At 55.8% G+C, this 24548-nt stretch overlaps 1 protein-coding gene across 10 annotated transcripts in view; it reads right to left on the minus strand.

Annotated features, from left to right (window-relative positions):
- Positions 1 to 657: 657 nt before the first annotated feature.
- TTC21A (tetratricopeptide repeat domain 21A) overlaps positions 658 to 24548 on the minus strand; it is a 29438-nt gene continuing 5547 nt past the window's right edge. For 2 of the 10 annotated variants that reach the window (XM_070391584.1, XM_070391583.1), the window contains exons 6-29: positions 22501 to 22658; positions 19418 to 19502; positions 18847 to 18945; positions 17482 to 17674; positions 15245 to 15342; positions 14875 to 15075; positions 14049 to 14178; positions 12032 to 12189; positions 11620 to 11835; positions 9022 to 9260; positions 8263 to 8335; positions 8030 to 8140; positions 7522 to 7660; positions 7229 to 7332; positions 5617 to 5805; positions 4581 to 4691; positions 3795 to 3876; positions 2825 to 2975; positions 2441 to 2602; positions 2156 to 2348; positions 1832 to 2056; positions 1185 to 1305; positions 954 to 1021; positions 658 to 841 (exon numbers count right to left, since the gene is read on the minus strand). In XM_070391584.1, coding sequence (XP_070247685.1) covers positions 764 to 841; positions 954 to 1021; positions 1185 to 1305; positions 1832 to 2056; positions 2156 to 2348; positions 2441 to 2602; positions 2825 to 2975; positions 3795 to 3876; positions 4581 to 4691; positions 5617 to 5805; positions 7229 to 7332; positions 7522 to 7660; positions 8030 to 8140; positions 8263 to 8335; positions 9022 to 9260; positions 11620 to 11835; positions 12032 to 12189; positions 14049 to 14178; positions 14875 to 15075; positions 15245 to 15342; positions 17482 to 17674; positions 18847 to 18945; positions 19418 to 19502; positions 22501 to 22658 — 3384 coding nt within the window. In that variant the 3' untranslated portion in view covers positions 658 to 763. Of the gene's footprint in view, positions 842 to 953; positions 1022 to 1184; positions 1306 to 1831; positions 2367 to 2440; positions 2603 to 2824; positions 2976 to 3794; positions 3877 to 4580; positions 4692 to 5616; positions 5806 to 7228; positions 7333 to 7521; positions 7661 to 8029; positions 8141 to 8262; positions 8336 to 9021; positions 9261 to 11619; positions 11836 to 12031; positions 12190 to 14048; positions 14179 to 14874; positions 15076 to 15244; positions 15343 to 17481; positions 17675 to 18846; positions 18946 to 19417; positions 19503 to 22500; positions 22659 to 24548 lie in introns of all 10 variants that reach the window. The other 8 variants (XM_070391578.1, XM_070391575.1, XM_070391585.1 and 5 more) reach the window with 7 other exon arrangements.

Raw genomic sequence — 24548 nt, forward strand, 5'->3', positions numbered from 1 at the left:
AAAGGGTTTCTCTGGAGGATGAAGGAGTTGGTCAGTGTCTTTTCCAGAAGCTGAAGTGGGAACTGTTTTTTCTTATGATGCATTGCCCTGTACCAGGCAAGGGCAATTTCCCAAACCAGTGGGGACCAGCAGAGGCCAGCTGGGGATTCGGGGAGGAGGGGACAGAGTGGGCCGACGACCCTCGCAGCCTGCAGGGTGGCGGTCTCTCTCTCACACGGCACCGCAGCCCTGGGGACCTTGTGCAGCTGGTCCTCCCAGCTGCTCCTGTTGTCAGGGAGGACACAGCGAGCACCATGGCAGGGAAGAGCATCATAAAGGGCTGCTTTTTTAGCTCCAGGACTCGGGGGACCAGGCAGGAGAGGAGAGGCATTTACAGGGCTACCGGAACAATATTAAAATAGCTGTAGGGTATTTTTTTAACCACCTCTTTGCTCCCCTATGTCCCCTCCCAGAGTCCGGAATAAAGGTGGCTGACCGAAGGGGACCTGATCTAAAAGAGGGGTGCCCAGTGAGCCCAGGGGAAGCTAAGCTGCTTGTTGTCCTTGTTCCCCAGTGCAAAACTGCTTCTTGTGCCTTAAACACATAAAGCTTCAGGACGCCCTTGAGACCAGAGGAGGCATGGCTCAAATAAAGCACGCAACACTGACATGGGGAAGAATATGTCATTTTCTGAATCTCTTCTCCACTGACCCACATCCCACCCCCTCCATGAAATGTCCGTAGGTTGGTGGCTTCCACCCAACCTGGCCCCCACTGGCCACAGCTAGGCCTTCAGGGACCCCTGGGCCTTTACCAAAATTTCTTCTCTGATTTTGGGGTAGTTGGGGTACTTCCCGAGGACCTTGAACAGAGAGAGACAGGGGGTAAAAACATCAGGCAGGCTCCCCGCCATACACCAGGCCGCTGCCCCAAGCCTCCCCTCCCGCCCCTCCCTGCCAGTGCTGGTGGCTTACATTGTGGCAGACTTCGATGGCCTCCACGAATTTCTTGCCCTTCAAGTAGTTGAAAGCTAATTTGAAGCCTGTTCAAGGGCAGAGAGAACACACGCACCCTGATGACCCGAGTAACCCTCTGGTTCCCACAGCGGGCCTGAATACAGGCCTTGAGGCCTGCGGTAAGGTCAGGGTGGTGGTCCTGCTGCCGACTCCCTCCTGCGCCCAGTGTACCTTGACGGGCGGCCTTACCTACGGCAGGGTTGGCGTAGTGGCTGTACTTCCAGGCCAGCTCGTAGTTGGCGGCTGCGTCCTTGTAGGACTGCTCCTTCTCCATGATGAAGCCCAGGTACTCATAGGCCTTGTAGCAGGACTACAGAGAAAGCCGGTCAGAGCCTCTGCAGCGGGGAAGCCACCGCCGGCCCCAGCGCCGGGCACCCACAGCCCCTCCTCGCCTAAGCGACCCCCGGACCCAGGAATCCTTCCCAACTCTCTCCCCCATCCCATGTCCCCCTTGGCTGCCCGACTTTGTACACCTCTTTATTTTCTTTTAAATATATTTTTATTTATCAGAGAGGAAGGGAGAGATAGAAACATCAATGATGAGAGAGAACCATGGATCGGCTGCCTCCTGCATGTCCCCCACTGGGGATCAAGCCCACGGCCGGGGCATGTGCTCTGATGGGGAAATCAAACTGTGTCCTGGTTCATAGGTCAATGCTCAACCACTGAGCCACACGGGCTGGACTGTACGCCTCTTCTTGCCTTGCCCTGTGCTGTGCTCCCTGTTCCCATCCTGCTCTTTCCTGGTCTCTTCTCATCCCACATCTGCTCTACCCTAGACGCCCGCCACCGGGTGTCCCCCGCCCCCGCCCCCCCAAGGGCATCGCGCCCCTTGCCTTGTTGTATTGCACGCAGCGCCGCAGCAGCTCTGAGGCCAGGTCAAACTTGCCGCCCTGGCAGTAGATGTCAGCCAGCAGGAGCCAGCTCTTCTCCAGGTCCTCGGCCTCGGCCAGCGACCACGGGGCCTTGGCCAGACGCTTCAGCTGCGTGCGGGCCTTGGGGACCTGCTTCAGCAGCATGTAGGCCTGCGCCATGGCCAGCAGCGCGGGGACGCTGTCCCTCTGTGCCCGAGGGAGGTGGGAAGCAGACGTCTGCGCTGGGAACCTCAGCCTCTCCCGCCTGCGCCCCTGCCCGCCCGGCCAGCCAGCCAGCCAGCCCACCTCAGCCTGTGCCATCTGGATGAAGGTGCCCAGCGCGGCCTCCATGTTCGCCTTCTCCTTGGTGGCCAGCAGGCAGAGGCCCTGCAGCAGCTGCAGCTGGGTCTGGCCCCAGGCCGTGTGCGGGTGGAACTCCCGCAGCAGCTTCTCAGCGGTTCGCACGCCCAGCTGCTCCGACTCCTTCCTGCTGGAGGAACTGGAGGCATCGGTGAGCCTGAGGCCACCGGCTGGCTCTCCCCGCTTTCCCAGGGTCCCGCCCCTGCCCCCAGGGGCCAGCCAAGCCCTTACATGCTCTCGGGCACAAAGTTGTAGAAGGCCTCTCCTCCCACTATCTCGTTGTCTGGGTTCAGACAGATTTGCACCATGTAGCAGGTGGCGCTCTGGCCCCAGGTGCTGTCCTTGCGGGCTTTGTTTAGGAACTTCAGGGCTTCCGTGGGTTGCCCTATATGCCTGCAGTGGAGGAGAGAAACACCGGACCCAGGTGGGGAAACTGAGACCCGGGGCGTGCAGGCGCTGGAGAGCCGGTCTCCCCGTTCCCTGGTCCGGAAGCTAAATTTCTGCAAAAGCCCAGCGTGCCTGCCTGTTAAGGAGAAAGCCTCCTCACTGTAAAGGCTGGACACCTCCCCTCACACACACACACACACACACACACACACACACACACACACTCACCAGTGGTAGATGCCTGTGCAGTAGTTGAACCCTGGCTCCAAAAGCACGCGGCTAGACATCTTCTTGGCCAATTCAAAGAAGACAGGGGCATCTTCGAGCTTGCCACTTCTTCGTAGCAGATCAATTAGTTTATTCAGTACAGAAAAATGGTCTAAAATAAGAGAGCAGCGATCTCCAGGCTGGGGGAAGGGAGGACCCGGAGACGCTGCCCTGGGCCGAGCAGGGACACGCCAGCCGCTTCAGTGTCTCCAGCGCTGAGAGCTGAGAGCGTAGGATAATGATGCGTAAAGTAGCAATAATCGCAGCTAACAGTTATACTGAGCCTGGCCTGACGTGTTTTACCTGGATATTAACTACACAATGAAGCAGTTACTCTTATTGTTCCCATTTCACAGATGAGGAAATGAGACACAAAGCAGCTAAGAAATCTGCCAAGGGTCACACAGCTGATAAGTGGAAGACCAGGATTCAGACCTAGACTTTGTGGCTCCGGGACCCACACGCCTAACAGCTAGGATCCGCTGGGCCTCTGGGCAGACGGCTGGGGCCTGCTGTGTCTGGCGCCTTCTCTGGCCAGGAGCGGGGGAGGGGTCGATGCGGTAGTGAGAGGCAATGGAGCTACACACCAGGGGAGAAATTCTCAGCCACTTCCAGGGGGCTGTGGCCTCAGAAGGGGACTGAGGTGGGTCCCCACTGCCTGGGGTTTGGGGACAGACAGGCTGTCCCGGGCCCAGTGCCAAGCACTGCCCTGCCTGAGGCCCGGAACCGGCCCCTTGGACACGGGAAGGACCAGCACGTTCCATCGGGGCTTTATCAGTTTCCTGCTGCTCTGGGAACAATCGGAGAGGAAGGGGTTTCTTCGGCCCAGTCAGGAAGGAGGGGAGAGGGCCCACCCTTCTGGGGAGAGCGGCCCTAGCTGGTGGGAACTGCCCCGGCAATCTCGGTGGGCAGGCTGCATGCAGGCAGCTACCTGGCGCTTTCTCCAGGACTTGGTGGTAGAGGTTGATGGCAGCTTCGTATTCCTGCTTCCTAAACATCAGGTCTGCCGTCATCTATCAGAAAAGACACAGTGCTCCGGAATTCCCGACAGCAGCTTGCAAGGGGGTGGGGGCGGGGTTAGGGGTGGGGCTGAGGAGTGGGGGTCAGGGGTAAGGAGGGAAGGTAGAAAAGCATCCCTGGGCACTGGGAGAAGCTGCCACAGGAGGAGCCCAGAAGGTGGGGCTGCCTGGGGGATATGGGGGGGGGGGGAGGGGGAGGAGCATGGAAGTGGGAAGGGAAGGCCAGGGCTGGACACCAATGGGACCTTTTGACAGCTAGCACAGCCAGCCCCTCACCCGTGTCTGAGAACTGCCAGCCCGAGGCAGGGGAGGTAGAATGGGGGCTCCCCTGCTCTGCTGGGGTGGCCCTGGAGGTGGCCTGGGTGATAGGGACAAGTGGCTCTGGGGAGGGGGGCTTTTCCCACACACACTCCCCGAGCCCCAGGAACCAGCCCCACCCTTGCCTTCACCAATTGTGGGTGTGGTTTCCCCTGGAGTGAACGGACTTCACCGCCTCCCCCGGATTGTCCCTGGAGGTAGATGCTGCCCCCTGCTGACAGCCCACCCCTCCCGGCTGAAGGACAGCAGGTCCACGCCAGGAGTCTCCTCTGCCCGGCCGGAGTGAGCCAGGCCTCGGAGGTTATGGGGCTGGGAAGCAGCCTGCATGTGGTTGTGAGCGCCTGCCGAGGGCCGGAGGAGGTCCAGGGGGGGCCTCTTACCACGCAGGCGGTCTCATGGTACTTCTCGGTCTCAACGAGGACTGCACAGTACTGCTGGCACAGGTCCAGATGTCCCTGCAGTAGAGAGACCCGCGCCAGCTCCAGCACCACCTGGAAGGAGACCAGAAGCGATGAACCAGCCTCGGAGCGTCACGGGACCGCTCGGGGATGGACGCCTCGTTCTCTCGTGCCCAGTTCTGCCCGCTCTGCTCCCAAGATAAGTCTCAGGTTCCCGGGAGAACTGGCCCTCCTCTCCTCCCCCCAGTACTTCCGGCCATGCCGCACGTTTCACTATGGACCCTCTCGAAGTTGGGGGCCGGGTAACTCGCCCTCATCCTTCAGCTTCGACTCTGACCTCACCTCTTCTGGGAAGCCCTCTGCACCCCAGACTCAGGGACAGGCACCCTTCTGCCGGGTTCCCGTCGGGCCCTGACCCACATGCAGGCGCGGGTCTCATGGTGGAAGAACTGCTTGTGTACTTGTCTACAGGCCGTGGCCTGAGGGCAGGGACCATGTCTTGCCCCTCGGGTCTCCAGGGCCTAGAGCAGTACCTGGCACGCACTAGAAATCTGTGAGATGAGTACAATTTCAATGAATGAATGGGCCTGTCACTAAGCTTTCCACTTACTCTCTTCGCGTGAACTCCAGCCTCATTCCCTAACCGGAGCCATAGCTCCCTCACGCCTCCAAGCCTCCCTGGAAACTCAGCCTGGGCTTCATGCCCAGAGTCCCTGGCAGCCACTCTCTCATTGTCTCCCCACCTCCGAGAGGGACCTGAAGACGCCAGACTAACATGACTTCCAGCAACGTCTTCCCACCCCACCCTCGACAAATGGCTGTCAAAGTGGGGCTCCCCAGCCTTGCTCCGAGGGCTGTGGTGGGAGAGGCCCTGGGGTCAGCTGGAGCGGGCCCTCCGCACCGGAAGTCCCATGCCGCTTACGCCTGTGCCCTGCTGGCCTGCGCCCTGCTCAGCAGGGAGCTCAGCAGGGCATCGTGCCCTGAGAGAAGGAGTAGGGTCTGGCTTTGAGGACCCCACCTTGTTGTCAGTGGGCGAGTAGGAGAGGGCATCCTTGTAAGACCGCACCGCCTTGGCGTACTCCTTCTCCGCCACGTAGTGCTCCCCAAAGTGGAAGCAGATGGAGGCTGCCAGCTCCTTCTGGGAGGGGATCATCTCCGGCTGCTCCAGCGGAACACGCTTCAGTATCCGAGACTGGAGGTCCAGGGCCTGGGGGAACCAGTCAGCGCAGGGTCAGGAACCTGGAGCCTGATGTGCCAGGCCCCAGGCCACTTCACAGCCAGTCCCAGCTCTGGTTCCAGAGCCCGCAGCGTTAGAAAGGGCATCTCAAGCGCCTTTAGCAAATCTGGGTCCCTCTGGACACGCCAGGCCGCTGGCCGAGTGCTCCGGTGGCAAGCTGGCACCACCTCTGGGACAGGCCCAGAGCAAAAGCACTCAAACAAAACACGCTATTGTATTCTACTTGTTTGCCTGTTTCCATCACACCTTGGCACAGGGGTCCTCAAACTTCGGCCCGCGGGCCACATGCAAATACAAATATTGTATTTGTTCCCGTTTTGTTTTTTTACTTCAAAATAAGATATGTGCAGTGTGCATAGGAATTTGTTCATAGTTTTTTTTTTAAACTATAGTCCGGCCCTCCAATGGTCTGAGGGACAGTGAACTGGCCCCCTGTTTAAAAAGTTTGAGGACCCCTGCCTTGGCACTTACTGTGTCTAATTGGCTTAGGCCCGAGGGGCTAGAACAAGCACACAGTAGGTATTCAATGCAAGCTGTGCTTTGATGGGTGCGTTTGTTCTGAATATTGCCCTGCTGCGAATTTGAGGCAGCCCTCGCACATGTCCACGACATGCAATGACCGAGTGAGTGAGTAGAGAGCATCAGGGCGAGAGGGAAATGACGATGCCAGAGTTAAGTTTCAGGAAGACGGCACAAGTCAGCACTGAGCTCCCCATGGGCCAAAGAGAGGAATGGGGACCCCAAGGCAAACAATGGAATAAATCCAGCAGTGGGAAAGCGGGCTGTCCCTCTCCAACCACAGAATGCACCCCAGGAACAAGGGACAGGCCACAGCCTTGGGTAGGAAGAGCGAGGGAGGCAACACAGGAATGGCCAGGCGCCGTCCTGTCAGGGGCAGCCCAGGGGGGAAGGGTGTGGGTCGGGACCGGCCATATTCTGGTTCAAACCTCAGCTCCACCACTTTTGAGCAGTGTGACTTTGGGCACATTTCTTAATCTCTTTGAGCCGTTTCTGTCAAATAGTAAATGTCACAGTGCCTTTCTCAAAGGGCTACTGTGAGACTTAAATAAGAAAGCAAAAAGCCTGGTACAGAATCCAGCATAGAGCTATGGGCATTGCCCATTATCACCACCACCAGCATCCTTGAGGACAAAGGCATTAATCTTGTTCCCAGCCTTGCCCAGCCCAGTCCAGCCGGGCTTACAGCACTTTGGTGCACCATCAAATTAGTGAGCAAGGGTTGGGGAATAAATGGAAGGTGGAGCTCAGAGGAGTAACGAAGCCTTCTTTTGAGGACCAAGCCTAGAGGCTTCCAAACCTTTAGTCCTATCCTTCCTTCTTCAGCTCCATCAGAAAACGGCAGACACAGACCTTGAGTCTGCTGGTCAATTACCTTGTTCAAGGTTTCCAGCACATCTTCTTTCTTATGGCTCTTGTAAACCTTTGCCAGCAAAAGCAAGCACTTGACATCATTCATCATGGATGGGATGTCTGTGGCTGCAAAATGGAAACTCAAATTACTGTTCTCTGCCTCTTGGGGATGAGGGAGGGGGGAGGGAAGGGGTTGGGTTCAGGACCTCAGCTAGTGCCTGGTCCCCGCACCATTCTGCAAGAGAAGAGAGAACGGGGTGGGGAGCGATATGCCTGCTCCCAGTGCAAGGGGAGCGAGCTAGAATGCTGCCTCACCTACGTCATGTTCTAGTGCCTGCTTCAAAACCTTTTCTGCTTTGTTGAACTTCTTTAACTTCAGGAGCAGCTCAGCCAGATCACAGCACAGAAAGTCCTGGCCGCTAATCTTCTGGGCCGCCTCATAAAAATTGATTGCCTTTGTGCAAACAGGAAATGCTGGCATCAGGTCGGGCTCTACACTTGAGCGCCTCGCCTTGTGTTCCCCTCAGCAGCCGCCACACCTGTGGGCCCCTCCAGAACACAGAAGCCTACGAGGAAAAGGCCTTCCCAGCTGGCAGGGCTCAAGCTTCAACCTGGGCAGGCGTGCGGAGTGGAGGAGGGTGGTGGAGTTCTCCCCTTGGCACCCCATTCCGCAGGGAGCTGGGGGCGGGGGGGGGGGGGGCGGGGGGGGCGACGACTCAGCCACTCCCCTCCCATCCCGACCCCCTCTCCCACCCAGGCACCCTCCTCCCTCTTCCCTGCTGGTCTGGCCCTCCCCACCTCTTCCTGCCCAGCCCAGCCTGACCTTGGTGTACTCGTGGGCCTTCACATAAGCGCGCCCGATTCTGCTGACCAGGGAGGCGTCGTGTGGGTTCTTTCTATAGGCCTCGTCGTAAGCCTCCAGGGCCTTCTCGGGCTGGGGGGCAGGGGGGGCAGGCGGGGAGAGCTGTCAGGGGTCTCTGCCTTCTCTCCCACTGGGCAGGTGAGATTGGGGGGGTGGGGGGCGGCGACTGGCCAGGCCATGAGGCCCTTGCTCACCTCCAGAATGTTCATGAAGGCATCGCCCAGCAGCAGGCTGGTGTCGGGGCCAGGCAGATGTTCACAGAGCTCCCTGCACAAGTAACCAGAAGCTTATCTCAGACCTGTGCATCCTTCACATTCCTGAGGCCGCCTCCTTCTCTTCTTTCCACGAGTCCTGGCTGACATGCATCCATTCATCCAATACTCATCGAAAGCCCAATGTGCATGAGGCTCTCCTGCTCTGTCACCTGGGCCGTGGCCAGAGCCTCCGCCCAGCCCTCCAGACCCCTCTGCGTGAGGCAGCCACACTGCTCTTTCTAGGACTCCAATCTGGCCACGCCACCCCACTGTTTAATGTTTCCCACTGCCACTGGGATAGTCTCCCTCCCCGCTCCCAGCATGCCCCTCCCACCTGAATTGCCAAATGGAGTTTTGCCTGAGGAAAGGGACTGGGAAGGTAATGTCAAATCACAGAGACAGCGGCTTGGGGCTTCAGATCCGCTCTCCGTCCTCCTTCACCTCACATTGGTCACATCCAAGTCATTGGACATTTCCTCAAGGATGGGCAGAGCGGGGGCCAGGGCAGAAGTGCGTTCCCATGGTTCCCCCCGAGAATGTGGGCCATACAAGGGGGAGGGGGTGCAAGCAGGGCTCGGTGTCCTCAGAACTCAGCAAGGAGCCAGCCTGGCTGACCTACCACGCTCAGTTCTAGCCCTCGGGGAAATCTCACACTCTCAGCCGAGGCCACTGCGAGGAGGCGGCTGCGGGCGCGCTTACCGGTAGCACCCAATGTAGAGGCGGACGTCTTTGCGGGTGTGCAGGTAGATGCTGGCCATCTTCTCCTTGGCTTCCGTGTAGTAGGGCTGCTTGGGCGTGATGTTCCTCAGCATGCTCAGCGCCATGTCCACGTTCCCCTTGCTCAGGGCCAAGTCCACGTTGGCGATGGTGATGCGGGTCTCCTCCGGCGTGCCGCTGAACTCGTCGATGGCATCTTGCATGACCTTGGTGGCCTCGTGCTAAGTAAGACACGGGAACCCAACACGCCCTCCGCTTGCCTCCACCCGCCGCAGGTGGCCCGATCACACTTAACATCTCTTCTCTCTCCTAGGAAACGTAAAGCAGTCCCCCTTCCCAGCCTGGCCCGGGAGAGAAAGGAAACAGGGAGACGGCGGCCGGGAGCAGTCCTGCTACACGGGAGCCAAGCATAGGCTGACCCACCTCCATCTGTGGAGAGGCTGCAGGGGCAGAAAGGAGAGAGATCGCTTTGCTGTCCAGGGCCACTGTTCTTGGAGGGCAGGGGGAAGGTGCCCAGCTAGCGGGGGGGGGTACAGAAACCCCCAACTGTAAGGACCTCCCTACTCCTCACCACCTCAAAGTCTTCCCATGGGAGACCTATGGACACATGTCCTTGAACTTCCCTGCTTAAATGTTGTGGGATTGGGTGCAAAGAGGTCTCTTGATATGTTCATTATATTTATACCCTTGATTATTTTAATGCAGATACTTTCTTTGCCCATTTTGGTGCTTTTTGCCTTGCATCCAGCCTTCCCACCATTTCTCCCTCAACCTCTGCCCAATCTCCTACGATGTCCTCAATGCTTTCTGTGTTCCACTGGTTCTCTCTTCTGTAGGAACAGGGGTTAAGCCCTTAGCGGAGACCTGTTGTCTTTCTTATCCATCATCCCCTCAAATCACTTATTTTTCCTGGTTTCTCAACCCTTTCCTCCAGTCAGAGAGCTTCAGCAAGGGCTAGGCTACGTTCCATTCCTTCTCGTGAAATCGTAGTTTTATAACGACATCGTTGTTTTCTGTGGTTACTCTAACTCCGCCAGCTGACTTTTCACCGCTCCCCGTTTTACTGGGACACCTTTCTTGATCTCTTATGTTCTACTTTGAGCTCATTTTATAAGACCCCAAGTTTTCTGAAAAAAAAAATTTTTTTCTTCTATTTCTTATAGTACTCTTTCTCCTAAAGTATAACCTTGTCTTTGGTCTATTTTATGCCCCCTCCCTCCATTCACTCAGTAACCTATACTGTAGTTCCACACTGGGCCCCTTCTGATCACCCCTCTCCTCTACGGGAACAGCTTCACCTAAGCCTGCCTTTCTCACGAGCCGGGCTGGGAGCGCCTCTCCCCTTGGCTTTCTCCCGCTGGAGGTAGCCTTTTCGAGAAGCCAGGGTCGGGCTGGAACCCACTGGCTCGCAGTGAAGGCCACGGCTCTCAGGTCTGTTATCTGGGCCGAGGGAGCCGCAGAACGGCTGCCAGGTTATTTCCCTCCTTACCGTCCCCTGGCCCACCACCCCGACGAGGGAGCCTGGGACAGAGGAAACCACGGGCCTTTCAGAGGGGAGTTCTCGCTCCGTAGCCTGCCTGTCTATGGGCTGGATGTGGGTTCCTCCAGGAATGTCCCCGCTTTTCCCGTGGCTTCACCACATCCCCAGTTCAGAAAGTTTCAAGTAAAGGCCAGAACCTCAGGCCCCCCACTCACAGCACCCTGCTCTCTCTCTGTCACCCAGGGTACCTTCGGCGAGGACGGGGGTCTTGTGACCTGTTCTCCTTTATCCCGGGCCCCATCCCAGGCCCTTCATCCATCACTGAACAAATGACTGACAGTCAACTATTCTTAGAGGCAGCTGTCCCCTAATTTTGTTACAGATGGAGATTCCTTCCCTTTTAATTCTTTTTGGCAGATTTAAGGGAGGGAAGTACCGTAAACAAGCTTCCCCATCCCCATCTTTGCCCAGGAGGCAAATTTTAACTTTAAGAAGAAAAGTCCTAGCGGACTGATTCCCCTGCTATGCCGCGATCGCCGTAGCAGGCAGCAGGATGGCCCAGGACTGGTGGACCATGGAGGTAGGCGGTCCTGGGGAGCAGGTGAGTGGGCAAAGCCAGTGAGGCCAAGGGTCACAGGCAGAGTCCAGCTCCCCCAGCCCTGGCTTTGCCCCTGCCAGACCTCCCAAGGCCCCGGGGCTGCCTCACACAGGCCAGACACTGCACAACTCCAAGGGGACGCAGTTCATAAAGGTGATGGCGTGACTGGCATCCACTGGCAGGTAGGCATCGCCCAATCTGCACAGCCACCTGGGGTGGGCCGGAGGGGTCTGTGTGTTCCGCCTCCCTGAGATGCTGACGGGGACAGGGACACAGGCAGGGGGCAGATCAGGCAGGTCCCCGTCAGAGTGGGGCTTTATCTTGAGGGCCATGGGAGCCACTGAGGCCTTTTAGGCAGGAGAGAGCTATGCTTTCAAACGAATAAAGACTCAAATGTTAGCCTAAGTAAGCATTAGCCAGAATCAAAAGTCCTGGTGCCCAGGCCGACCCTGGCCCTCCAGCGTGCCCCAGTCCCCGGGGAGAAGAGCCTGGCCGTCCTCACCAGCTCCCCGTTCATCCGGAGGGCATCTGCCAGCTCCAGCAAGATGGATGCCCGCTCACTGGGCCCCACAGAAGGCCCGCGGACCTTCTTGCCCTCTTCCGCCTTCACGGTTGGTAATTTGATGATCATTTTCAGGGTCTTGATGGCTTCTGGATAGTCCCCAGACTTGTTGAGGGCCCTGGCCTTGATGAAGTGGTAGAGGGGATGGTCTCGGACCTAGAGGAGCCGAGCGGAGGGTGGGGCTCCATCACCGCTGCTGCTCATGGCACCCTGAGCCCACTAGGCCCTCCCCCGCCTGCGGGCCAGCGGAGGGGCAGAGGATGCAGGGGGCTCCTCTCCCAAGGCCCATGGGGACCGCAGCCAGCTGGGCTTGGGGATGCTGAGCAGGTGACAGGGCGCAGAGGAGCCCCACCTGGAAGTTGTGGCTGACGCCCAGCTCCAAGCAGTGGGAGCACATGGCAAAGTTGCCCTGAGCCAGGTAGATCTGGGCCTTGAGGAGGTGGGCGTGCACGGAGGCGGGGTCCAGCTCCAGGCAGCGCTGCACGGTGCTCTGGGCATTCTCCAATTCCCCTGGAAATAACCAACAGACCCCTGCGTCCAGGGAGCTGGGGGGCCTCTGGGGGCCCAGTGCGCCAAGGCAGGGTGAGCTTTACGTGTCCTGCTACCCAGGAGCACCCAAGGTTGGCATTTTACCCAGTTCTGTCCCGCCTCACTCAGAGGGCTCCTCCTAGAATGAGAACGACACAGTTTTTGTGAAACTCAAACCTCAGTGTCACACCTCCCTCCTCCCTGTCACTGCACTGCTCCACCTGGAAGCTCCGGGGAACACCTAAGTCCTGGTGCCACACCTAAGAGCAGGATGAAACCCAATAATAACGGCAACTGTACTTGCCACAACTTACCAAGCACCTGCTCGATGCCCAACCCACGCAGAGCACTTCAGAAAGGCTGGCTTAGTATTTGCCCAGCCCTGCAAGGTTGGTATCGTTCTCCTTGGTGCTTAGCTGGAAGACTGGGACAGAGCCAGCATGTGAACCTGGGCCCTCAGTGCCTGAGGCTGAGCTGTGGATGCCCTGGCACTGTGGGGCTGAGAGCCTCCCTGCGGCCGGGCTGGCCCTTTGCGGGGGCAGTGGCATCCCAGGGGTGGGGTGCAGTGAGCTGGGAGGGGAGCCAGGTCCCTCAACAGCTCCTGCTCCAGGAAAAACAAGCATTGAAAACACAAGCTCGGGGGTCACAAGAGGCTGGGAGCAAAACAGGCCATGGGCCAGCCAGGCCCCCCAGCAGCCAGGGCCCTCCACCGCATGACCTGGTGGGCGGGGCACACCTGCTCCTGGGTCCCCTACGCCCTGCTCCTTCCCTGCGAGCTGCAGAAATGTCAAGATGTCTCCATGGCAACACCACCAGCTGGAGGCCTTGCTTGTGCCCAGGGGGAGTGCGCCTTCCTTCACCTGGTGCCCAGGAGACCTTAAAGCTGTGTGTAAACCTGGTACCCAGATGAACACCGGGAGGGCCGAGGATGCAGACAGGGGAGCCCTCGGCAGAGAGCCACCCACCCAATGCAGCGCCAGAGGACAGACAGGTGCATGGCATTCGGGATGCTTGGGAAGCCCCGAGACAACGGACGTCAGCTTGGCTCTCAGGCCGAGGGGTGAAAGGCCGTAGGGAGAGAGAGGGAGGGAGAGAGAGGGCGAGAGGGCACCCAAAAGGGTTGTTCCTTCTTCCCCTCTCTCTCCAGGATCTGAGCCTTGAGATGGGAGAAGGAAGCCACTCTGGCCACCCTGAGGCTCTGAAAGACGAATGGAACAGGTGTCCCCTCCACACGAGGCCTTCCTGACCTCCCGATAAAAACCATAACACTACCCCCTCCCTTCCTGCTGTAGTTTTCTCCTAATAAAACAATACAGTGTGCAAACTCCAGGTGGGAATTTCTGCCTATCTGACTGCGAGGGTATCCTGGCGTCAGAGCAGTGCCTGCACACAATGCAAGTTCAGTGACTACTGCCCCAGAGGCCATCAGCAAAGGCCTGGGTGGGAGAGACCCCTGCTGGTGAGGGAGGTCAGGAAGGTTTCAGGGGATCTGAGGCTGGAAGGCATGACGGGGCAGGCCTGGTGAGTGTGTGTGTGTGTGTGTGTGTGTGTGTGTATGAGTGTGTGTATGTGTGTGTGAGAGTGTGTATGTGTGTGTATATGTGTGTATATATGTATGAGTGTATATGTGAATGTGTATGTGTGTATATGTGTGAGTGTGTGTACGTATGTGTGTGTGTGTATGTGTGTGAGTGTATGTGTGTGAGTATGTGTGTGTGTGTGTAAAGCATCCCAGGCAGGGAGCCCATGGACACTCACCCAGGGGCAGAAGTCCCACCAGGTGTCTGAACAGATGCGGGAGGACGCAAGTCCCCACCTGGCCACCAGGACCAAGGGCTCACCTGAGAGATACTTGACCTGAGCCATCACATACAAGGGGCCAATCAGAGCTGGTGCTGCCTTCACGACAGGAGTCAAGATCATCGCGACTTGCTTAAGAAGTGGAGACACAATCTGGCCTGGCGACCGGGGCTGCGGGAACGGGGGGCCTGGCTGTGAGGTTGCCCCATCCTGGGCGACCCCTGGAGCCTCAGAAAAAGCTCTCCCAGGAGGGAGCGGGACTCCACACAGGTTTACTGCCCGCTCGGTACACCTGGTGCCCAGCAGGCGCTCCCGGGACAGGGACTCTGTTTCGTCCATATTATGCCCCGAGTGCCTAGCGTGGTGCCGGGCACGGGGCAGAGCACTCAGTAAACAGTTGTGGGGATGACTCAGACCAGGCATGAGGGCTACTAGGCATGTCAGATCTGATCCCTGCCCACAGGAATCTCAACTGGCTGGGAAAGCAGGACGGACAAGTCAAGACGAACATACTTCTTCGAAGCCTTCTGGGAAAAGGGAGCGCAGTTCCTCTCGAGGATAAAGGCCGGGGCACGAGCCAGGGGCCTGCTCCTCCAGGTGAGGTTCCTGGACCAGCAGCACTGACATTACCTGGGGGCTTGTTCCAGATGCAGGGCTCCTATCACCGAGTCAATCCCTGCACCGGAATGACCCCGGGTGATCTGCGTGCTGCACTGCACGTGTGAGTCTGAAAAGCACTGGGCTCCCCCCGCCCCCGCCCCCGACCTGGGGCTCCCAGCAGCCGGGGACTGGCCAGGGGAGGCCCCTGCCGCTGTCCGAACCTGTACTCCAGGCCCCGCCATGAAGATGCATGCGCCAGCGGCTAACCTGCTTGGGGCAGAAGAACAGGTACTCCCTGACGATGCAGACCAGGAAGAGGGGGTCCAGCTTTTCGAAGTACTCGGGGCCCAGGGGGAGGCCCTGCATGTAGGAGAAGTGCAGCTCGGCCGCCTCCTGCAGCAGCGCCGTCACCTCCTGCTCCCCCTTGTGCCTCTTGGACGCCAGAAGGGCTTGGAGGAAAACCAGCACCTGTGGAGGCAGGCCCGGGGCTCGGAACCAACGCCAGGCGGCAGAGTTGGTCAATGAGGGTGAAGCAGAGGTCCAGGCCATCTTGGCTACTCTCTCCACTGGGGTGGAGGGCTTTGGGGGAGGAGGGGACACACTCCTGGAGCAACCCATGCCCTCAGGGAGCTCTGACCTCTGACTTCCCCAGGGACTGCTGCACCTCCTTCAGGAATTCCAGCTGGTGCTCGGCCTCCTCCAGGTGGCCCTCTAGGATCTGGCCCCAGATGATCCCTGGGAATGGAACAGAACATGGATCAGCAGCCAGCTCCCAAGCACGGCCAGCAGGCCAGCAGGCCAAGGAGCGTGGTGGGACCTTGGCAGGAAGGATCTCAGGGTGGGGGACCTTTTCCAACATCTTCACAAACTTAAAGTGATACCTGCTCAAGGGAAACAATTCAGATCTTAAGGCAGAGGAGAAAAGCAGCCCGAGTTCATGCTCTGGCTTTAACCGTGCCTCCCTCCAGAGGTAACTTCAGGTTATTAACGCATACACAGCTTTTCCTAGTAGTTCATACACATCTACCCCATTCTCTTTCATGAAGATGTGATATTGCACAGTGGTTGGAACTGTTGCTCCACTGAAGGATGCCTCATCGCACACTTGGTTTGTGTTCAGTGACTAACCATCGCAGGGCTGTGGTGAGCATTTTGTGTGCGTTCCAATCCCTGAAGCAGAGGCAATGGGTCAAAGAACATGCGTATCTAAAACACCGAGAGATAAGGCCAACTTGTCCTCCACTGATGTTTGAATTCATGTTACTGCCAAGAATTTGAAAGTATCCTTTCCTTTTCACCTCGCACACACACTTTACTCTTTGCCAGTCTAAAAAGTGAATTCTAACTTGTTTTAATTCACATGTTTTTGATTATTAGGAAGAATGAACGTCTTTTCATATATTTAATGGCCTCTTCTTTTCTACTATGAATTTTTTGTTCAGAGCTTTTTCCTGTTTCTCTTTTGGGGTGATTCCCCCCGCCCCATATATTATTAACTCTCTGTAGCCTACATTTCCTATTAGTTTGCCATTTACCTTGTAACTATTTTTAGTCTCTTGCCATCCATGAGTTTTAAATGTTTACACAGTCAAATCAGTAAAATATTTTCTTTACAGTTTCTGAGTGTGTGGTCATGCTTAGAATCCCCAGTGAACCCAAGTCCAATTTAATATTTATGTTTAAATACTTAATTCACTTGGAACTTATTATTGCATATGGTGTGAGGTGGAGCGTTACCTTGAGTTTTTTTTCTTACTGGATAGCCAATTATCCAACTAAGATCGTCGGACTTGGGTTTGGAGTCTATTGGTTTGAAGTGTCATCTTTATCCTAAGGCCTGTCTCGATCCCGTTTTATCTGTTTATTCCAGTACTGGCCTCAGGCTGGTTTAACTACTGTTGTTTTGTGATACGTTTTGAATTTGGGAGGACAAATCCCTTCTGTTTCTACTATTCTTCTTTTGATGTTTTTTTTTTTTTTTTTGGCCATTTTGCTATATTGATTCCTGTCTTCCTAATCACCATCTTGGTTTTCAGTGATATCTGTCCTGCTCTTTGGCTCATCTATGGAATTTTTACTTTGTATTCACATTTTTAACAACTCTTTTTTGTTCCCTGTATTTTTTCACAGTAGCATGTTCTTTACTTATTGACATCACAGCCTCTGGAGCCAGCTGACTCTGGAGGTGTATGGTGGGGGAACGTCTTCTCTGTATCAGCCATGACCTTGCACGCACCCGCTTGGCCCCTCATTCAAACTGTCAGAAGATTTACAGAAGGACGAGGCTCATTCGCACTAGCAGCTGGGCAGGTCCCCCGAGTTGTGAAGGCGACTGATTTTCTCAGCCAGGCCAGATACGATGGTGATGCCAGGATGCGTGTGAGCGGGCCTGCCCTGGGCTGGAGCCCAGGGACTGTCCCGTGGACTTCCCTTCTGGCCCACCCGCTGGGGCTCTCCTCTTAAATGAGGAAACAGGGAAGGAGTCAGCCTAATGGAGGAACATTTGAGGGGGTTTTGCCCATGTGCCCAGCAGCCACATCCTGTTGTCCTGCATGTCCCTGTGGTGGTGGGAAGCCACCTGCTTGGGGCAGAAGAACAGGTTTGTTTCTGCTTCCTCCTGAGCCTCCTGGTCCCGTCCCCGGTCGCCAGTGTTGCTTTGAATCCACTTTTGAGTGTTCCGGTGCCTCTCCTGTGTGAGTATTTCTACGCTTGTAGAGTCATGGAAAAGCGCCCTGTCATATAGTGCACCCCCAAACTCACACACCCTCTGGGGACAGTGCTCCCCCACACCTCTCTTCTGGGCCCAGGAAGGCCACCCTGCTTGGCTGCCAACCCCTGCCCTCCCAGCGCCCACCCTCCCCAGCCTGCAAAGACCTGTCAAGGCGGCCACACTGTTCTCGTCCACTTTCATGGCCTCCGAGTACCACACGGATGCCTCTTTCACTTGGTCCTGCAGGATGAAGAGGTAGCCCAGCTCTATGGCCAGGTGGGTGTAGGTGGGTGCGGCCAGAAAGGTACGTTCGATGAAGCTGCACACCAGCTGTAGAATCATCTGGTGCCTCCCACACTGCAAGGAAGGGATGGGAGACCAGTCAGCGCAGTGGGTCTGAACAAGGCCACATCAGAATTGGGGGGCATTTTATTTTTATTTTTAAATATATTTTATTGATTTTTTACAGAGAGGAAGGGAGAGGGATAGAGAGTTAGAAACATCGATGAGAGAGAAACATCGATCAGCCGCCTCCTGCACACCCCCCCTGCTGGTGATGTGCCCGCAACCAAGGTACATGCCCTTGACCGGAATCGAACCTGGGACCCTTGAGTCCACAGGCCGACACTCTATCTACTGAGTCAAACCGGTTAGGGCTGGGGGACATTTTAACAGGCCTAGGAGGGGGGCTCAGGAGAGCCTCGGAGGCACCCTATGTCCAGGCAGCTGGGTCTGTGTCGCTGATCAGCTCCCCAAAGAACCTCCCACGGGCCACAGCTGCCTCCGGCCCGAGGGACCCATCCCCTGTCTGGCTGAAATAACTGGTCCAACAAATCACCAGGAGGTTTTTCAGAAACTGCAGCTGGGTGAGAGAGGTTCCTGTGCCCCGCTGATGGGAAGTGACCCCAAAGGCTGCGAGCAGCCACTTTCCCTGCCAATGTGCGGGGTCCACAGAGAGACTCGGCCCAGACGTGGAGGGAGAGATGGCCTCCCAGTGGCATTTGACCCCACGGTTCTGTCCCCTGAGGCCCGAGAGCCACCCCTGTTCTTACAGCAAGTCCTTCTAGTGAACCCTGCTTTGGGGCTGATGGAGCTGACAGAGGCCGACGGTCTGGCGGCCTGGCCTGTTCTCGCCTTGCCTGATGTCAGAGAGGCCTCCTGGACGGGCCGGCCTTCCCGGGTCGCTTCCGCAGAAGGAATATGGGAGTTGGGTGCCCGGTACCCTGAGGCCAGAGCTGGGCATGGCTCTGCTGGGCAATAGCCATACTACCACCCTCTTTCCTGAAAAGAGGCGCCACCCACTCTAAAAGTGCTGCCTGGCGGCATCTCCCTGATCTTCTTGGCATCTCTGAGGGGCACCTGGGCCCACATGACACAGGTGTTGGCCAGAGGCAGGTAGGGGCCAAGTTTGAACCAGAGAGAGGAGAGGTGGCATACACAGGGAGCTCTCAGGGGGACCATAACCGCCCCCTCCCCCCAAGGGACACAGGGAGAAGCAGTTGTTCAGAACCAGGAAAGCGCCTTCTTACCAGTCTGCTAACCACAATAATTTTTTTAAGATGGAGGCTTGGATTTTGGGGTTCTCTTGTCTCTAGCGCCTTAATCAGATTTCTAATGTGATCGGCAGCCTGCAGGGACAAAACAGACGACGTCAGAGGCGACGTGTCCAACAGGAGTTGGGCAGAGGTTCTCCACTCCAGCTGCGCGTCACCATCAGCTGGGGAACCTTACAAACACCCACCCCTGAGTGCCAGCCCCCGAGACCCAGATGTAACTGGATATGGGGATCCAGGTATTGGCATTGCTTCAGAGCCTCATAGGTGGAGCTTTCAGGAACACTGTCCATCGAAGAGCTGGCACTGCCCCTTGGGTGTGTGAAGAGAAGCTGCCCTTTCACACCCACCCAGGCAAAGCCTGGGGCCAGCTGTCACGGTGCCCACACTGCAGGGCATCAGGCCAGCAGCAGACTGCCTGGGAGGGAGGAAGGAGCCAAGTTCCAGGGAGCACCTGCCAAAGCCTTGGGGTTGGAGGTGCTATGAGAGGTTCCTCTATGACTATGTTTGTTTCAAGGCTCAACTTCTGAGTCTTGAAAGAACTTACTGTGGTCATGTTTCCTTCTCTTGCAAGCTCATGCACAGCTAGGATTTGGTAGGCATCGATATTTCTTTTATCTTTTTCTAGGATTCTGAAAGAGGAAGAGGAGCCACATGAATGGAGAGTATTCCTAGGCAAGGCGAGGATGGTGTAGCAGCGGCAACTTCTGGTTGTCTTCCACTCTCCATTCTCCCCTCTTTTAATACTAGAACTCCCAAACTGGCGGGGCACATGGCTACCCAGAACAACAACTACACTTCCCAGCTTCCCTCTGCAGCTTAGGTGTGGCCATGTGATTGAGTTCTGGCCAATAGGATATACACTCAGGTGCCCAGTGTGATATCCAGCGGTGCCCTTACTGGCATGCCTTCCAGTTCTTCCTTTTCCTCCTTCCTGCTGGCTGGCACGTGGACCATGCGAGCCACATCCCAGGGATGGTAGAGCAGCGAGACAGAAGGGGCTTGGGTATCCTATAGCCCTGAACCACCAGTCAAACTTTTTCCTAAGAGAGGAACAACCTTTTATGTTATTTAGGTCATGCATTTGGGGTGTCTTTGTGAGAGAAGCCTATTCCTAGCCCAACACACACAGACATGACCATGGTACCAGGGTGTGGGGTGGGGCAGGGGGTGCACGCAGCTGCAAGATGGAGAGGGCACTTCGGTTTCCATCCTCTGCCGTCGTGGGGGGAGGCTGTTTCTGGTCATATTACAGACTTTACAATATTCTGTTTCTTCACAGGAAACTTCATATTTTTTTTCAGTCTAGTCAGGGAATGGCCTTCTGTTTCATAGAGGGTTACTCTAATTAACATGTAGAATTCAGCACCACTAGGCACAGTCCACATTCAAGGAGTTCTAACCATTTACAATGATTGGGAACCTCACACATTTGGAGAAAAAACCACCACTTGTAAATGATTTACGGACTAAAGAATCAGAATGGATATCAGAAAGTTCTTAGAACCGAATGATAAAAAATATGTAGCTACTACTAAAATGGTACCTCAAGGGCCAGCCGTAGAATGAAATGGTTATATTCTGAAAGAAGATTGAGAATGGAGGAGCCAGACATTCAACTCAAGAGTTAGAAAAACACACACACAACAACAACAACAACAACAAAAACCCAACAGAATAACTCCAAAGGAAGCTGTTGGCAGGAAATAATAAAGAACGGAAATTAATAAATTAGAAAACAGACATAATAGCATCAACAAAACTCAAAGCTGGTTCTTTCATAAGACAGATAAAAACGACAAATTATTTTAACACTGCTGAAGAAAAATGAGAGAGGAGGGAAAAAATAAATAATATTAGGTATGACCAAAGCAACACATCCAGAAACAGCAGAGATTTAAAAGTGGGAGAATTCCATGAACACCCAGAGCTGGCAAAGCTTTGGGGAGGAAGGTGGCAAGGTGTGAGGCACGACCCCCTGGCACCAGACTCTGCGTCCCTGTGCGGGGGAGGAGGGAGGGCAGCAGGACTTGGGCGAGGTGGCCACGTGTACCCAGGGCTGTGACCTTTCCAGCCAGGTGCTTCTAGATAGCCGGTGGGCCCAGGTCTGAGGCTCCAGAGCAAGCTCCTGACCCGGCTCCTGCCAAGGACACTGGTCAGGTATCAGCAGAGAGAGGGACGCTGGGGGCCCACAGAGTCACTGCACCTGTGGGGCCCTGTAGGCTGAGCAGGGTGGGATCACTTTTTTTTTAAAAAAAAATATTTTTATTGATTTCAGAGAGGAAGAGAGAGGGAGAGAGAGAGATAGAAACATCAATGATGAGAGAGAATCATGGATTGGCTGCCTCCTGCACGACCCACACTGAGGATCCAGCCTGCAACCTGGGCATGTGCCCTGACCGGGAATTGAACCGTGACCTCCTGGTTCATAGGTCGACGCTCAACCACTGAGCCACGCCCCCGGGCGGATCACTTTCAATTTCTACCAGCCCCGCTCTCTCTGAGACGCCAGTTCCACTCATCTCCAGAGGAATGAGGTTTGTTTGTGTGTTTTTCTTCCCAACTGTGCTGTGCATCATCACAGAACTTATTAACAATTCATAGTGATGACTGGGGCATTTAGGGGAAAAAATGGAAGATCCACAAACTCTTTTCAGGTAGAAAATTAGTATCATACATTTTAGCATTACTTGGTAAAAACAGTTAAAGCCTTAGAGTTAAAAAGACAAGCTTCAGTTATCTAGAAAACACCGTCCTCAAAAGAAAACCTCCCATCAGACATCCCTCCCCTGAAACTGTCTTTAGCTCTCTTCACAGCTACCCTTGGCCTTGAGCTTCCACAGTCCCAGTAACTCCTGAAATCTCCGCTGTTTGGAGGGCCTGCCCAGCCCTAGACTAAAAGTCTTCTCTCAGTCATCAGCGACCGTTTGCCCCTAACGGTTTTTTTTTTAATTTTTTAACATTTAAGGAACCATATTCTTTTTTTCTTTGTTTTTTGAAACATTCTTTTTTCATTAATTTCACAGAGGAAGGGAGAGAGAGAGATAGAGAAACATCAATGATGAGAGAGAATCATGGATTGGCACACCCCCTACTGGGGGTGGGGTGGGGATCGAGCCTGCAACCCCTGCATGTGGCCCTGGCCCGAATCAAACCCGGGACCCTTTAGTCCGCACCGACTCTCTATCCACTGAGCCAGACCGGCTAGGGCGCCCCTGAAGTTTTTATTAAAATAAATCATATCCATATTTAAAAAAATGAAATAGCACAGCAGTCCTTAGTCCCCTACCCCAGCTCCTCAGCAGCGACTGCTTTCACCCTGTAACTCTTGCTGTTTTGGGTTCTACGGGCAGTTCCCTCCATCTTTCGTCTAAACGACATGCTCATACCTCGTGGGATGCCCGTTTCTGATTTTCCCCTGCAGGCCACAGGGCCGGCTTCCTGCCGTGGCAGGTAGGTGTCCCCCCTCTCCTCCCCCTCATGATGGGATGCTATCGGTACTCACAACTCCTCTGGTGACAGTTTTTACTTTTGTCTTGTTCCACCAAATACACAGTATCTCCCACCTCCCCACCTTGCACGATGGGAGCATATTAGGGGCATGGTCGCCCCTCACCCCACGCCCCTCACCTGTGTCCTGTTTCTACCGTCTGCTCCCAGTCCTGCCGAGCCAAGAACAGCTTCATCTTGAGGATCCAGGCGGGCAGGAAGCTCTCCGAGACCACGGTGATCTGGTTCACCACCTCCAGGGCCCCCGAGTAGTTCTGCTGGGTCATGTGGTACATGGCCTGGAGGAGCCGAAGAGCCTCCGTCAGTGCCCACGGAGGGTGGTGGAGATGCCAGTGTCTCCGCCAGGTCCGGAGCAGAGGCGGACACCTGGGCACCAGGTGGCCAATCCAGGTCCACCACCGTCCTGGGTTCCAGGAGGGGCAAGGCAGCGGCTTCAGGGAGAGAGCTGATCCCTGAGCAGGCCTGGGCCTCTTGGAGGCCATGCAAGAGCTGCCCCCTAGGGACAGAGCTGGGGTTGCAGCCACTTGCCAATTCTAGAACCGGCCCATTAATTTCCCATCCGCTTTCCTGAAGCTTGTCACTGAAGACTGCCCTCTGGGGCCCAGGACAGCAAATTGGTGTCAATGAGGGTTTGAGAGCAACCTCCTCTACAGCAAGGTTGTGGGGCTTTTTCTGTGTCACGGCCACTGGGCTGGGCTGGGCTGGCCAGTGCCAGCCACCAGGTTCTCCTGGGTGCGTCTGACTCAGGGGTGCCTGCGGGGTAGGAGGCAATGCTCCTAAAAGACTTGAACCTGCACCCTGAAAAGGCTGAGAGGATGCTTATGTTGGACCTGTAGCAACCTTCCACGGAGGGGACTATTCTAAATAAAAACGTACAAATAAACGTGTCACCGCAGCACTTTTTCCAAGTCTGCACCTGGAAACAACCTCAATATCCAAACAGAAGAGCCGGTCGGTGAGTTACGACAGGCCCATTCAATAGGGGACTGGCTCTGGGTGGCCATTCCAAACGGCGTTTGCCGATTGCAGCTCACACGAGGGAAAGAGCCCAAATGATAACATGCCCCACGGTGGTGACTCTATTGAATAACCACACGACCCACCACCCTACGGTGGGGGCCCTGTGTGATCCCCTCAGGTCCAGGAGAGGTGGCAGCTGGTGGCTCTCAGGGGAGCCCCCCTTCTGGGATCGCCTTGGACCAGTGGTCGGCAAACTGCGGCTCGCGAGCCACATGCGGCTCTTTGGCCCCTTGAGTGTGGCTCTTCCACATAATACCACGTGCGGGCGCGCACGTTCAGTGCGGTTGAAACTTTGTGGCCCATGCGCAGAAGTCGGTATTTTGTGGAAGAGCCACACTCAAGGGGCCAAAGAGCCGCAGGTGGCTCGAGAGCCGCAGTTTGCCGACCACTGCCCTGGACTGAAGGGAGCTGCCTGCTGCCAGGTCATACCGTTCCCCGGGGGCGGCCCACACCCAGCACCTTGTCAGCGAGGGCGGCAGTGAAGGGCCATCCCAGCTCCGCAAGTCCAAGCAGAGTGGGCCGAGACCTTCGCTGTGACGGCTGTACCACCCAGCCTCTCCCTCTGCCCAGCCCCACTTCTTTCTCCTTCCCCACAGGTGCTGGTCCCAAGGGTGCTCCCTGAGAAAGGCCCCGCATGATAATCTCCATGAAAAGTGGCCGCGGCACACCCCGAACCCACGCACAGAAGAAAGAGGGGGGCGGGGCACCGCCCTGGAGAGTTAACATGAGCTGTCTTGGAGTGGGAGTGCTCAGGGTGTCATTTTCATTCATCTTTTGACTTTTTTAGACTTCTGCTTTTTAATGAGTGCACACACATTTCGTAAGAAAGATATATACAAACAGAAGAGAATAAAGGGGAGGTTTTCCTCTTAGACTGATTTAGTGAGCGTCACATAAGGAACAAGGAACTTCATTTAAATTAAGATCAGAAAATACAAAAACACAAAGCATACCTCCCCCTTCACTGATGGCCAACCAAGTGAACTGAACAGGTGGGAAGAGAAAAGGTGACACGAGGAGTATGCAAGAGAGATTCGGAGAAAGGGGGCAGTGAGCGACACCAAAGGCAAACAAAGCCTGGATACGCTAAGGCAGGACAGACCCTGAGGCCGAGACCCTAAAGGCGCCACGCAGAACGAGACAGGAGC

The sequence above is a fragment of the Myotis yumanensis genome, unplaced genomic scaffold (genome assembly GCF_028538775.1).
Source record: "Myotis yumanensis isolate MYYU_CA2020_CCGP unplaced genomic scaffold, mMyoYum1.0.hap1 SCAF_14, whole genome shotgun sequence".
Classification (NCBI taxonomy): Eukaryota; Metazoa; Chordata; class Mammalia; order Chiroptera; family Vespertilionidae; genus Myotis; species Myotis yumanensis.